This window comes from Vicia villosa, linkage group LG3 (genome assembly GCF_029867415.1).
Source record: "Vicia villosa cultivar HV-30 ecotype Madison, WI linkage group LG3, Vvil1.0, whole genome shotgun sequence".
NCBI lineage: Eukaryota > Viridiplantae > Streptophyta > Magnoliopsida > Fabales > Fabaceae > Vicia > Vicia villosa.
This window is the reverse complement of record NC_081182.1, coordinates 50,798,961-50,815,690: the sequence shown is the minus strand read 5'-3', so window position 1 is coordinate 50,815,690 and position 16,730 is coordinate 50,798,961. Positions and strand designations below refer to the sequence as shown.

Sequence of the window (16,730 nt, the reverse complement as noted above, 5' to 3'; positions counted from 1 at the left end):
TTTAAAATGCTTTTGTAGATGTAGCTCCGGAGAAAACCAAATTTAAACCAAAAAAAGGTGTTTCATGATGTGTATCTCCAGAATCAGGAGTCATAAATGCAATTTCGCTTGTTACCTAAGAGTATCAAAGAGTATTGAGATATTCTCTATTTTAATTCGAAAATTTCTTTACCCACCTCCCTATGGGGGTCACCCCCAGCGAAACCCCCACTTTACCCCCTGCTTCGGAAATGCATTTCCGAAGTATTTTTTTTTTAAAATTTTTCAGACTTCGGAAGTGCATCTCCGAAAACACCAAATGGGGGTGTTTTCGGAGATGCATTTCCGAAAACACCTTTTTTCAGATTTTGGGGGGTTTCGGAAATGAACTTCCGAATTATGCAGAAACTGTGTTTTTTTTATGTTTTTGGAAACAGTCTCGTATTTTTAATTAAAGGAAGACAGCAAATAAAATAAGCAACATATAAACAGAAAATACTAATATGATAAAAATAGTAATATATACAAGCCGATCCAAATCCAATTAATAATAGTGTGCGAAAGATACAATCCGAAAACAAAAAAAAAAACCCGACCACTACTGGGTATGCCTAACCCTCTCTCCCTGGGACCTCCTCTGCCGCCTGTATGCCGCCACACGGCCCGCATCAGTGACGATCATCTCCATCACGGCGACTGCCTCTGGACCGCCCTAATGAACGACACCTCGATCCAACGCGTCCCGCCCAAGCATCTATATCCGCTAGCAGATCGGCAGGAGATCAATGGCGTGGTCATCCTCGGCCTGCTGGTTCTCCAGGATCTCCTCGTGTGCTGGCCTAGAAGCGCCGAGAGCGTCGGGTGTCAGCAGAGGATGTGACACCCGATAGAACCATGTGATGTATCCCTCCACACTGTGCCAGTCCTGGGTGACCCGAATGCGACGATACTCCTCCGGTACCACATGATGCTCCCAATCCTCAAATATGGCAGTGAGCTGCACTCGGGTCACTGTGTCGAGAGCAGCCTCAAAAGGTGACCTGGGTATCATCTGCACAAATCCGAACTAACGCATGCACCGCTCAGGGAGATACCGAACCATGGTGCTGGTCCCGCATGCCAACCAGCCAGAATATAAAGATATGCCGTCAAAGGGGACAATATGAGTGTAGTCGCTGAATGGCCTCCAAGTGACGTCATCATGCATCGTGCGGTCTAGGTACCCACGGTATGGTCCCACTGCATTGTTCCCCCTCTGGAGAACGTATCTGGCGGCCCTGGGCATGGCATCATCGTAATCAGGATCAATGTGGAAGCCGTGGATGCGGGAGAAGTAAGAGATGATCCGGCTCTGAAACACAAACACGATAATGTATTAAAAATAAATACGAAACATAAATAAATACGAAACAATTAAAATGAAACGTACCGTAAGTAGTGTGCAGGATCCGGTCAACTGCCTCGTCCTCCAATTGGAGGCCTCATTCAGCTTCTGGTATAGGTATGCCAGAGTAGCTGCCCCCCAGTTTCACTGGTGATCGGTGGTCAAGTCCATGAAGTAGCGGAGGTAGGTCATGTCGACGTACCTCGCACTCTTGTCCACAAAGATCGCAGCGCCTACCACATGCATGTACCAGCGCCGGAGAGCGCAGCCACGGTGATAATGTGTAAATAGATCGTCACCCGCATCCTCGGCTTTGGCGGCCGCCACCAGGTGGTGCTCGAAATAAGTGCTCAGTGTGGTGAACCGGATATGAGGCCCACAGGTCGTGAAAGTGAGCAACTTCGGGCTCCATACCCAAATAGAGCGCCATCCACTCATTGGCTTCGATCCTCTGGATCCAGGAGTGGTGCACCAGCGCCCCCCTGATCGGCAGGTGGAGAAGACACTGCACATCATGCAAGGTGATCGTCATCTCCCCAACCGGTAAGTGGAAAGAAGACGTCTCCTTGTGCCACCGCTCCACAAAGTCCCCCCTGCATGCCGTGGCTGATGGTGGAATACCCCGTCATGCATGGCCCACTAAGCCCTGAAGCTCTCACCGCGTCGTTAAACCACTCGACAGTCGGTTTAAACAGACTGAAAACCTTCCGGGCGTGGTTCACCATTTTCAACGGCTCTCTCTCCTGTTACAAAAAAAAAATAATAAAAAAGTATGTTAAATAGACCGTTAAGAAAATATTGAATAAACGTCTAAATTATAAACGATTAAATAATGTAGTCGGGCAAATTATAAAAAATACCTCTCCCTCCCAGATACGCCGAGCGACGTGCTCGCGGTAGGTAAGCAGCACGGAAGTCTCACTGGGCCCTCCCGGGTAGCCCTCCTCCTGCTCATCCTCCTCCCCGAGTGGAGGATCAACATCCGGTACCTCCTCCGCCTCGTGGTATGACACTGCCACCTCCTCCTCCTCCTCCTCCTCTCGATGGCGGGAAGAAGATACTCGAGCCAGACGACTCCTCGATCCAGATGTAGAGGTACCCTTGTCCATCTCCACGGGAACTCGCACACGTCGTCCCCGGCCCTGCCCCCATCCCTGTGTCGACGCCAGCTGCGCCGCCTCCCGCTCGCGTCTAGCCGACGCAGTCTGGGTCTCTATATCCTGTCTGATGCGTGCTTGTTTGTCTGACATGTTCCTAAAAACAATTGAAATCGATTAATATGCGAGACAACATAAAGAACTAAAAAAAATTGCACTTCTGATACAATTCGGAAGTTCATTTCCGAAACTGGGAATAGAGGTGTTTTCGGAAATGAACTTCCGAAACACCCCTGCGAGGAAGTTTTCTGCAACTTCCATGGCAGACCCCAAAAACAAACTTCAAAACTATGTTTAATCATTCTAAACACCCTAAATATCAGTACCAACCTAACCTAATACATTTTTTGCTATTTGTAAACACCCTAATATAAATTTTAATCATAGATCTAAAACTCGAAATGCTTACCGATTGAAGAGATTGGAGAGCTTTTGAATGTAGTATAGCAAGGTTATTGGAGCCTTTGATGTAGCCTTGGATGTGTTTGCACAAAATTTCTCTAGGGTTGTGTTTGATGTTGAATTAGGGTAAATGAATGGGGGAGGGGGCTGTTTTGCTTAATCTGCAAAACGCGCAATATTTCGGAAATAAACTTCCAAAATGGTGTTTTCGGAAATGCATTTCCGAAATAAGTCAAATTTTGAAGAAAAAAAAAGGCGCTTTCGGAGATGCATCTCCGAAAACACTTTTTTCTTGCATTTCGAAAATGCATTTCCGAAGTCAGGAGTATATGTGGTTTTTCACCAGAGGTGACCTAGAAGGTTGGGAGGTGGGCAAAGAATTTTCCTTTAATTCGTAACATTAAAGTATTTCATTTATTTGACACACGGGTATTAGATGTGTGGTTTAGGACATTTGATGTTTGAACACAAAAACAAATAATATTCTTGTGTGAATATGATATTGGTTTTTGTGTTATTACTTCAAACATATTTTTCGTTTATGTTTTTATGTGCTTGGTGGCTAAGAAGCTAATTGCTTTGGTATGTATGGATTCAAATTGAAAGTACTTGGAAATAAGGAATAAATATAAATATGGAATATGTTTACGAGATTTGTATTTAGTAATATAGGATTCATGTCCACCATACATTTTCTATTTTCATTTTTGGTGTGCTAAGCATTTTGAGATATTAAGACCAGAGAAATAGATTGATATGGACGTGAATACTAATCCTTAGTATTATAAAAAAAATATGTTAAATATCAAATTTTAAAAACGAAATTTTTATTGCATAAAATATCTAAAGTATAATCTTTTGTGTTCTTGTAATATTTTTAATTATGTTGATAAGAAATAATTTAAATAATGTAAAGTTTCATATTTTAAAGTATATTAAACTTGCAAACTTATAAATTAACTTTTAAATTTTTTATTTAAATATTAATTTGTTAACAATTTTTTGATTGCTTATAAATATTGACAAGAGGGTTGGGTGGAATAGATTACAAAATAAGTTCACCATATTTATTGTATAAATTCTTTTTTTAATTTTTATAAGATTAACAATTAAATAGAAATTTATTTTTAAATAAAATATGATGGCGGAATAAAACCTATGTAATCAATTTTATTTAATAGGATAAATTCTAATTCCATATATAATATACTATGTGGTGTATAAAAAAATTTAAAATACTAAACTACATTGACTGGTTCAACTGTATCAACTGTAGCCAATTTTGAGCCAGAAAAGTTAAAATTTAGACTTCAGTATCATTTTATATAATATTATATTATATTACAAGTGAGAAAGAAAATTAACACTCTCTCAAAATCTTCTCTCCCTAATAAAAAAAATGTTAATATCAAAATAAAATAAAAATAAACTAAGCATAAAGCATATGTTTGAATCTTTATAAATATTTTGCTTAAAAAAATATTATAAAGTATTTAAATTAATTTTTTTATCACGTAGTATAGTGGTTGAAGTTTACCCTTTAAAAATAAATACAATCATGTATTTGATGTCTCTGCACATCTATCAACTAAAATGACTTAACAAAACTATTTAAATTAATTTTTTATTGTGTTAATTCATGCTCTTATGATATATATTAAATTATATGAAAAGTATAAATTTGATATTTTTTAAGCAAATAACCCATTCTATTTATAGAAAGTAGTCTTAAAGGTTATGTTTGCAGTAATATTTGAATTAGCAAGCTTAAAACTGATTTTTTTGGGTAACGGCTAATTGGGCCAACATGTGAGTTTGAGGGTCATGAGCTCTTTTAATGTAACAAGTGTCACCCGATTCAATCTCTGTTAGGATTTTCTCAATGTGATTCATTTGGTACCCTATGCGAATTATATCACACTACAAAAAATATGCTCTGCAGCGACGTGGATAGCACATCGCAACAGGAAAAATCACGTGGCAAACAAAAAGTAGCGACGTGGGCCAATACGTCGCAGGAGCACGAGTGGCAACAATGTAGCGACGTGGAGACCACGTCAGAAAGTAGCGACGTGACTCCCACGTCGCAACAGGCTTACATTGGAAACAGCTACCTGCACACACAGCAGGTGTGACAGGTGTGGAAAAGTGTGAAGTTGACCAATGTAGCGACGTGGTTTCCACATCGCTACATTAAATGCTTTTTTTTTTTAAAAAATTTTAATCACGCTGTATTTGATTTGTTTTATTAGTTTTATATAATTAATTAATATATAATAAAATATATATAATAAAATATATATAATAAAATTTATATATAATAAAATTTATATAATAAAATATATAAAATAAAATTTATATAATAAAATCTATAAAATATAATTTATATAATAAAATTTTATAACATAAATTCATATAATAAACTTTATATAATAAATTCAATTAAATAAAACTAAAAATTTAAAACTAATATTTTAATGAATTAAAATGTAGAATAATTTACATAAAAATAAATTAAAAACAAATAAAATACAAAATGTTTTTAAGAGGCATCATCCGGAAAATAATTATCCGGATTAAAATCATCAGCCACTCCGTCATCCTCCGGCTCTTGAGGAGGAGCATTACTGTAATTTCCACCTCCTTGCATAAACCGTCTCATTTGCTCCTCCATCTCAGCATGCTTCTTCATAATGCCCTCTATCTGTCGCGCATGCTGCTCCTCCATATCAGACTGCTTCTTCCGCATCATCTCCATCTGGGCTTCATTTTCGCGTCTCGCCAATTGCCTTATTAATTCAGTTTGTTCATGTGTCAGATTTGGTTGACGCGATCCACCCTCTCCATCCTGAACTCTTTGAAACAGATTGCGGTCACCACGTCTATAGCTGGCCGCCAAATTTCCAGCACCAAAAAAGCAACCATTAGGTCCTTTTTTTTAATAACCTCACACCAAATATAGTGATCAACATCCGCGTTAAGCGGCTCCCCCTCTGCTGGCATGAATTGAGGATTATTTTCCAGAAAAATGGCAAGCAGTCTATCATATTCTTCCTGCACACATATTCAATAAAAAAATTTTAAGTTAAATATTTAAATACATATTTAATTATACTAAATAAATATGTACATACTATAAATTAAAATATATTAAAAAGTTGCCACGTGATTTTCACGCCACAACTTATGATTTGCCACATGATTTTCACGTGGCAATTTATCAATTGCCACATGAAATTCACGTCACAAATTTTGTATTAATTTAAAAAAAATAAACAACGTAAATTTCACTTACAAGATACATCTTCGTGCGCTCGTCGACAAAACCTCCCGATCTCCTTGTCCAGGTCCTCAAAATCAGCTCAGGCATCAATGGTCTTCTCCCCAACTCCTTAGCCTAAATAATATAATTAAAAATAATTAGTAAAATATATTATGAATAAAGATGTAACTTAAAAATTTTAAAATTTTTACCAATCGTCGGGCATGATCGGCGGTGCTAATACTTCCAACTGTGTTGACACACCCGCCCTTTTCAGATGCCCTCATCTTCTTAAAAGTTTCTGATTTAGCCCGGAATTCTGGAGTCCTCCAATATGTAACAAGCTCCTGAAAAACCTCCTCGCCTATCCAGTTAGGACGGATGCCATGAAGCTCATAATTCTCCCTTACTCGCCGCAGCATATCAGACATTCTTTTAGAGCATCTGGTATTGAAAACTTTCTGAACACTTTTTTCACTCAAAGGATCCCACACACATTTCTCCTGCAATAATATTGTATGACATTAAAATAAAATGTTAAGTAATTATAATGAGAATTTTATTTAAATAACCATAACTAAAAAAATAAATTAAATGCACAACCTATATAAATAACAATACCTTAAACATTCTAAACCATTCATCTTTATTTTTGACGTCCCCATAGCTCTTAAAAGCTGATTTATACATCTGCTGAATTATATAGTTAACAATCCTAGCAGCAGTCCGACTCGGCGTAAAACTGAAACAAAAAATGAAAATGTTAGATATAAATGTATATAAAAAATGAAAATGTATACATACTATAAAAGTTTTTAAATAGGAAACTTACTTGCTTCCTTCGGGCTAAATCCAAAATCTACCGTCAACGACATGAATCTCATCGGGATCATCCCTCCCACAAAGATCAGCTCCATCTATCTCATTAACTGCCTCATCAACCTCACATGCTGGTACATGTGTGGGATGTGGGGTGCGTGAGCCTCCAACCTGTGTGGGGCGTGGACTAGAAGATCCTCCAGCCTGTGTGGGAGGTGGACGGGGAGATTGTCCAGCCTGTGTGGGGCGTGGACTAGGAGATCGTCCAGCCTTTGTCGGACGTGTACTGCTGGATCCTCCCGTCTGCTGGAAGGATGAAGTCATCTGGATGGGATATGAAAAACCAGATCCTCTAGTCTGCTGGAAGGATGAAGGCATGCCAGTATGGGAGAATGGAAAGCTGGGCGGGGGCACACCAGTATGTGTGAATGGAAAGCTAGGTCCTCCTGCCTGCTGGAAGGACGAGGGCACACCAGGATGCTGGAAGAATGGCGGTACCGCTGAGTACTGGAAAGATGCAGGTACCCCAGGCGGGAATGTGTGGGAGGAGAGTAATGGGGTAAAAGCCTGAGTACTGGCTAGAGACATAGGATCAACATGACTCTGAGGGCGGGGACACGCGGCTGTGTGAGGCGCGTCACATACTACTATCCTCGGACGTTGGGACTTCCTACCACTATCTTTACTCTTAGGTGGCATGTTACCTATTTTATTATTCACCAACAAAGATAATAAATTCATTAAGATCAATATATATTCATTAACAAATAAATAGATATTCATTAACACATAAATAGATATTTAATAGATATTCATTAACACGTAAATAGATATTCATTAACACATAAATAGATATTTAATAGATATTACATTCAATGTTTAGTTATTCTTCATCTTCTCTATCCATATCATTCTCTTCATCATTATCTTCGTCATTCTCTTCATTTTTGTCATCGGAAGCAATCTCTTCATCATTCTCTTCGTCATTCTCTTCATTATTGTCATCGAATTCAAACTCTTCATCATTCTCTTCATCCACATTATTTTCAACCAACAATATAGATGCATCAACTTGATGTCCCTCAACAGTTGTGTCAGACAAACTTGTAATGTCTTCAGCTGCAACCACTTTATTAATTTGATCAACATCATCAACTTGATAGGCAACATCTTCTACTTGATCGCCATTTTCAATATGACCTTGCGGTTTTGTTTTTATTACAACACACCATCCTCTTTTACGTGTTACAAATGAAGGATAAGGTACATAATAAACTTGCCTAACAATATTTGACATTATGAAAGGGTCATACTCTTTGTATTTTCGGTTCATCTGAATCTCAACAGTACCGTATGACTTGTCTATTTTTGTGCCTCTACTTGGATCATACCATTCACAATAAAACAAGACAACTTTATTTTTTGAATCCAAGTAATGGTATACCAACTCGTAGATATGTTTAATAACTCCATAAAAGTCATCTTCACCACCATCAGTAACTCCTTTTACAAATAACCACTGTTTATGGTTTTTTTCCCTTCGGTCCATGCCTCAGTGTGAAACTTATATCCGTTCACGAAGTATGTGTGCCAATCATTTGCGCTTTGGATAGGGCCTTCTGCCAAGTTTCTCAAATGGAGTATTTCTGGAGTTGGTGGAAACACGATAGACAATCTTTGCTTGAACCATAAGGGAAATTGAGCATGAATGACGCCGGATGTTGACTGTACACCGGTACTATGAAAATAGGCATTGTTAATTTCCCTACAAAATATACACCATAAGTTAAATAAGTTTGGTATACAGACATTGTCAACAAAGGTAAAAAAATTGGATAAATTTACTCAAGGTATTGTTTAACTTCAACGCAGTTGATCAAGACATGGACATGTGCGGATTGCATTTCTTTCTGGGTCAACCAATGCACACTCTTCTTTCCAGAAGGTCGACCTGGAAGACCGAATACTGATAAGGTGAATTGACTCCTCTGGTTGACATTTACCGGATTCCGTATGGTTCTAGGAGTTAACATCAAGTGATTGAAATATTGACTGCAAAAATGTGATGTTTCTCGATGCAGGTAATGTGCACATATAGAACCTTCAACTCTTGCTTTATTCTTCACTGACCGCTTTGAATCACCCATGAACCTTTCAAACGGATACATCCACCTATATTGAACTGGTCCACCAAGAAAAGCTTCATATGCAAGATGCACAGGTAAATGTTCCATGGAGTCAAAGAAACCAGGCGGAAATACTTGTTCCAACTTATAAAGAATGATTGCAATGTTTTGGTCCAACTTCATGATGTCTTCCACTTTTAAAGCTGACGCACAAATATCTCTAAAAAACTGACTTATTTCAGTTAGTGGATCAAGAACATGTTTGGGTAGCGAGCCAAATGCAATTGGTAACAATTGTTCCATAAAAATGTGACAATCGTGACTTTTCATTCCATGCAACTTCCCAGTGTTAGGGTCAGCACACCTTGATAAATTTGATGAATACCCATCGGGCATTCTCAAATCTTTTAGCCATCGACAAACAGCTTTAGCTTCTTGGGAAGTCAGAGTGAAACAAAGGAACCATGTTGATGGCTGTTGCACAAGATGGAAACATCAACATATTTCCAGTAACATTCACAATAGTGGAAGGTGAAAGTGTTGCGGGTTGGAGTTTCTTTCTAAGGAATCTTCGACAATATGTTGCTCCTCAACCTGATCTTTGTTTAATCTCAGATAGGCATGCTTCCATTGAAAGTGCTTACAACAACCCAACAAACGGATGGCAACACCCACCATCAACACATGTATATTGTATTCGCCATATTGCCCAAAATTTCATGCGGGAGATTAAGGATAGGCACCTCCGGAAAACACTGGTCAATGCAGGATATGCATTAACTCAACCTACATTCCAACATCATCGAAGTGAGATTGTATTGTCAAATTCGGAGGCGGGAAGTTTAATTGATAACCTATCTAGGGAGAAATGGACCAGGGCTTACGACAATGGCGTGCGATGAGGCCACATGACAAAAAATCTAGTAAAATCTATGAATGGTGTTTTTAAGGGCATTCGAAACCTTCCTATCACTGCACTGGTGGAGGAAACCTACTTTAGGATGGCTTCCCTGTTCTCAACAAGAGGTAAGAGGTGGATTGCGGTTAGAGATTCGGGTCAACTGTTAAGCAAGAGTTGCATGAAATTTATGATAGAACAGTCATCATGTAACTTCTTTCGATCGATTCAACCGCACCTTCAGTGTTCGAGAAACAATTTACCACAACGAAGGATTCTTGAGACAACAATATAGGGTTCTACTTGATGATCATTGGTGCGACTGTGGAAAGTTCCAAGCATTTCGTATGCCTTACTCACATGTTATAGCAGCATGTGCATATGCGCACCGAGATGCATTGTCACTACTTTCTCCAATTTACAAGACTGACACCTTGCTCGAGGTATACAATGTCGCATTTCCATTGGTAGCGAACGAGGATTACTAGCTTGAGTATGATGGGGAGGTTGTTTGACATAATGACACGATGCGACGAAATAAAAAGGGTCGTCCCAATAGTACTCATATTTGAACCGAAATAGACGTGCATGACAAAATAGAAAGAAAATGTAGCATTTGTCGTCAACTAGGGCACAATAAAAAGAAATGTCCTAGTCGTGGAACAACCTCATCACATGTTTAATCAACTTTGTAACATATCTTTATGATAATGTATCAACTTCGTGTATCAACTTTGTAACATATTTTTAATCAATGAACTCTACTTTATTAAGCGGCGGAATCGAAAACACGAATATTAAATAACATAATTAGGGTTAATAACAATTTTACGAAATCGGCATATCGGACAATTTTACGAAAATCAAAGACTGGAATCGAAAACTTTGCGCGAAAAGAAACGAAATGGGGTATTTTTTTAAAAAAATCCTAACACATAGGAGCCATTTCAAATGGCGCCTATGTGTAAGCAACAACATGTTTGCGCCAAATGGTATGGCTTGCCCTATCTCCATAATGTTTGCGCCATTTGATTTGGCTATTTCACAACCAATGCGCCATTTGGTTTGGCGCATACCCCATGGTGTGCTGCCAAACCTAGACACTTTGGTAAATTTTCTGAAAAATTGGTTTTTTTTGTATTTTTTTTAAACATGGATATTTAAATTTTTTTTCTCTCTCAACTGTAATTTTTGGACGGAAAAATTAAAACGCTTTCTCAACTACAATTTTTGAATGAAAAAATTGCAAACCCTCTCAATAAACTATTTTTGAAGGAAAAAAATATAAAACTCTCTCGACAAATTATTTTTGAACGGAAAAATAGAAAGTCCCCTCTAGACACACTACTACCCAAATCTCCAGTACACCAAAAAAACTATATTTTGATGTTGGGTAGAAAACTCAAACTAACTATCTTTATTTATAATAATACTCAAATTTTGTTTTCTTTGTATCATCCAATATAGAACTTGGATGCATATAATATTTAACGCAATAAGAAGAGCATATGGATCCGTCAACAAACTAAAGGCAAAGGATGAAAAAGAAAAATTCTAAAAATTACTATAGCAGAAATGTTCTAAAGATTGCTATAGCAGAAATGATACATGAGAAATTCTATGGAGGACAAGAAATTCTATCATTTTTGTTCAAACTAGTATTGATCCTAAACTTATGGACAATATTAGGGACACCAGCATTATTATATGCACACTCAATAGAACTACACAAAGATAGGAATGCATTTAGTATTGATTAGATAGATTTGGTGGTTGAGTTTTTTGGATCCTTAGAGATCGGTAATAATAACTGTTTTTGTTTAAAAAAGTAGTTTTATTTCCAAAAAAGTGATGAAATTCATTAGTATTATAATTTTTATAAAATCTTTTTTAAATAAATATATTTTATTATGAATTAATAAAGCTTAAAATTTTAAAAAACATTATTAACCGTATTTGTGAGCAGCGCAAATTAATGTTTAAATGATATTTTCATTTTTTATATGTAAAAGTTAATGAAATTTAAACTGTGTAGAAAACCGATCAGATACCAATGAAATATATAACACATACAATAGCTCAATATCATAGTAGATTAGGGCAAGCCAATGAGCATTCCCTCTCATTTAAACTCGTTTTACAAAAATTCTTAAAAAATAAGAGGTTAAAGGTAGTGCACTGACAGTGTAAAAAAGTTATACACTGTCATCCAATAGAAACAAATCGTTTTGCAATGTCATATAAATTTTTTTAAAATTATAGTCTGACTTGTCCTGATTCATGGTCGTGATTGGTTGACAGTGTAAAACTTTTTTACACTGTCAGTACATCACCCATTTTCTCAAAAAAATAAAAAGGACTTGGCAGCCATAATTGAAGGTTCCCTTAACATGAAGATGTTTGTTTTACATAATTTCTATAGGATGCAAAGCTATGAATCATATCCCAAATGAGATTTAGTATCACAACCTTACCAATATTTCCTATATATATTGCATCAAAACAATTATACAACCCAAACAATTGCACCCCTAGTGCGATTTCGTAATCAATTGTTTATTTAAAAAAAAAATTATACAACAGGATTTGAAAAAAAGCCAAAACTTTACTAACTTGGGAAAAGAATCCTTACCTTTACTGTTTTCTAACTTTGAAACTTTTAATACATTTTGAAAATAGATTTAAATGTGAGAGAAATATGATTATGAGAGTTAAAAAAATATAAAAAAAATAATAAAACCAAAGGTAATATAATTCGAATCTTTTGAACACCTTTGAAAGAAAAAAAAAAACCAAAGGTAATATAATTCTAAACCAAAGGTACAAAAAACCAAAAATAAAAAATTCTCAGCTGTCTACCTGCCTATAATTCCAATCCCAAAACATCATTATTAGCATTTGAACACTTTTATGGTATCTGTCTGCTGCTAGAATAGAAAATAATAAATTGTATCAACTTTTTTCTTTTGGTGCACTATCCTTTTGTATTGTAATCAAAGAAAGCCAAAGTTTCAAGTAGAATATGAGAACAAGAGACAAGAGGAGAGAAAATTGGTGTCTCAATGGTGAGAATCGGTTCAGTCAAAAGTCATCATTTTTAAGTTACATAGTCAGACTAGAAAAGTTTTAAAACCAGAGTGTGGAAACAAGTAGGGGAAATGAAGAAAAAAAAAGTGGTGGCAGCGTACTACTATTTTTATTTTAATATTAATTTTAATCTAGACCACATGCCAAAGGAAACAAATGCCCAATCATCTGCATTCCATGATGACATTTGTTCGAAGTGACTTCATAAGAGCTCTACACGAAGAAAAAATTATTGTACCATTTAAAAACACAACATCCACTCAAAACCATTTTGAAAATAAAAATTTGGATGAATATATTATTTAATCAAAAAAAAAAAAAAAACATACGAGATAACTACTATACGAAAACAAGAAATAAGAGGAGAGCAAATATAGAATATATGAATAAAAAATAACTACTATATGACAAATGAGCGTAAAGATGAAGAGATAGAAAAAGAAATAGTTCTTTGTTAAAGGAATGAAGTGATAAAGATGGCGAGAAGTGGAAAATGAATGGCGAACTTATAGATCAAGATGTCGGATCGAGCTCATTGATTATAGTTTTGATCTTTTATTTTAGATAATTTATAAAATTAAGGGTTAAATATGTCTGTGGTCCCTATAAATATATCAACTTTCATGTTTAGTCCCTACTAAAAAATAATATATTTTAGGCCTTACAAAATTGTTATGCATGTAATTTTAGTCCCTCCTGTTAAACTAATGTGTACTTTTGAATGATTATTTTGAAGATATGTTTAGAACGTTAAAAAAAGTTCCTCTGAAAAAAAGAAACTCAAAATTTGATTTATAAATTGAGATTTTCATTACTTTTATTATTATCTTTTGAAATTTAAAAAATTTATATTTAATTATTTTTATTTTAAAAAATTTTAAAATTTCGTAAAGAAATGTTTTATTATATTCTAAACATTTATGAAAAAATTATTCAAAATTTTAGAAGTTTAAAGGTAATTAAACAGTTTTCAAAATTTTAAAAAATAACAAGGCCTAAAACTGCATGCATAAAATTTTTGTAGAGATTAAAATATATTATTTTTTTTAGTAAGAACTAAAAATAAAAATTGAAATATTTATAGAGACCAAAAACATATTTAACCCTAAAATTAATCACTCAATATTATAAGTTCAAATGTTTTTTTATCTTCTTATATTTTTACAATTTTTAAATTGATGATATGTTTATTTTTAAATGCTATGTTATTTTTGAAACATAATAAGTAATTATAAATGATTTTTTTAGAACTTAATTTGTAAAAAATGTGGGTTAAAAAATTGGAAAAACTTCACCAATTTTCAATTGAGACGGCAATAGTGGGTTGGCAGCATACACGCCGAAGAATATAAATTAGATAATGTGTTGTGATTTATCTTGTTTGGAGCACGTGATGGGAAAATTCTTAACTAACCACTTATATTGACTTATAGTACGTAACAACGTGTTTAGTCAACATTATTTCTCTATAAATAGGATACTAATCAAACAATAACTTCATCAATTGCATTTTCCAATACTCTCTATCAATAATCTTCACACCCTTTCTTTTCCAATCAAAATGGCACACTTAGATGAAATAAGAGAGTCCCAAAGAGCTCGTGGCACTGCAACCGTTCTAGCTATTGGAACCGCAACTCCACCAAACTGCATTTACCAATCTGATTTTACAGATTATTACTTCCGAGTTACCAACAGCAACCACATGCCTCAACTCAAGGACAAATTGAAGCGTATATGTAAGCTCGTATATACATGAATGCATGCTTTTATGCATATATGTTTTTGTTTTTGTGATCTTTCATGCTAGACACACATGCATGCATGCATATGCATGTCGGTTCAACTTATGTGTTTTTTTTTGTTTGAACAGGTGAGAAGTCAATGATAAAGAAACGTTACATGCATTTGACAGAAGAAATGTTGAAAGAAAATCCAAACATATCAAGTTATGAGAAATCATCTCTGGACGCACGTCAGGACATTTTAGTTGAAGAAGTACCAAAGCTAGGAGAAAAAGCAGCATCAAAAGCCATAAAAGAATGGGGAAGACCAAAATCAGAGATAACTCATCTCATTTTTTGTTCAACTTCAGGTGTCGACATGCCTGGTGCTGATTATCAACTCGTCAAACTCTTAAACCTAAATCCATCCACAAAACGATTTATGTTATATCACCAAGGTTGTTTTGCTGGTGGAACCGTTCTTCGTCTCGCCAAAGATCTTGCCGAGAACAACATTGGTGCACGTGTCCTCGTTGTTTGTTCTGAATTAACCGTTGTTACTTTTCGTGGTCCAAATGAAAATCACTTGGATTCCTTAGTTGGACAAGCACTCTTTGGTGATGGTGCTTCATCTGTGATCGTTGGATCAAACCCTGATGAAAGAATTGAAAAACCGTTGTTCTATCTTGTCTCGGCTTCTGAAACGATTCTACCAGACTCTGAAGGTGCTATTGAAGGACATTTGCGTGAAGTGGGACTGACTTTTCATTTGAAAGAAAATGTTCCGGAATTGATTGGTGATAATATTGTGAAAAGTCTGGAAGAAGCATTTCATCCACTTGGAATAAGTGATTGGAATTCATTGTTTTGGGTAGCACACCCTGGTGGTCCTGCAATATTGAAGAGGATTGAAAAAACAGTTGAATTGAATTCAGATAAACTAAATGCGACAAAACATGTTCTTAGTGAGTATGGAAACATGTCGAGTGCTTGTGTGTTATTTATATTGGATGAGATGAGAAGAAAGTCTATGAAGGAAGGGAAGTTGACTACTGGCGAAGGACTTAAGTGGGGTGTTTTGTTTGGATTTGGTCCTGGCTTGACCATGGAAACCATTGTTTTGCATAGTGCATCCACCAACATATAGACTCACTCACTCTCTCGTTACTACATATGATATGATGGTATGGAGATGATAATGAATAAAGGAATAAAATAAAATCCTATCTTTCTTATAGGATATTTTGGGATCCCATGCACACGGTGTGATGCCTGTAGGGATCATTAGATCTATAGAGACAGGTTTTCTCTTACTATAGAAGCTAACAATCCTTACAGTTGTTGCATTGTGAGTAATGTTGTCTATTTTTTCAATTTGTATTAATTTTCTACTCTTTAACCGTAAAGTCGGTTAATTTGCATGTGTGTATTTATGTGTGTTTTAATAAAAATGTTTGCTATTTCAATACCTTTTATTTGTCTTCCTTTTCAAAGAATTAAATGAACTTATGTTTTTCAACATATTATATTATAAACCATATCATATTATAATCCAGTATGTTCTTCAAGGCATAAAAACAAGTTAATCTAGGTCTAGACTTATGAGATCATCTCGACACCTCGTAAATCCACAAACATAACACAAACGTTAAGAAAAATATAAAAGATCGAATATTTATGGTTGACTTAACTGTGTCTAACGCCTTGATCATATTAATTACATAAAATATATGATAATGTACAAACTTAACCTTAACAAGTGAGAACTTAGATACACATAACAACACTAGCTTGATAAAATATGCAAGCCCTTGTTTACAAAAGTTAAAAAGTGACTTTCTTCTCTAGCTGGTTGTAACTCACCCAAAAAATTTGTCTTTAGGGTTACTTAG

At 35.6% G+C, this 16,730-nt stretch overlaps 1 protein-coding gene across 1 annotated transcript; it reads left to right on the top strand.

Annotated features, from left to right (window-relative positions):
• Positions 1–14,606: 14,606 nt before the first annotated feature.
• LOC131661372 (chalcone synthase-like) lies at positions 14,607–16,306 on the top strand. The gene is made up of 2 exons (XM_058930901.1): positions 14,607–14,853; positions 14,988–16,306. Exons 1-2 carry the CDS (start codon positions 14,676–14,678, stop codon positions 15,983–15,985), a joined length of 1,176 nt encoding a protein of 391 aa, XP_058786884.1. The 5' UTR covers positions 14,607–14,675; the 3' UTR covers positions 15,986–16,306.
• Positions 16,307–16,730: the final 424 nt, after the last annotated feature.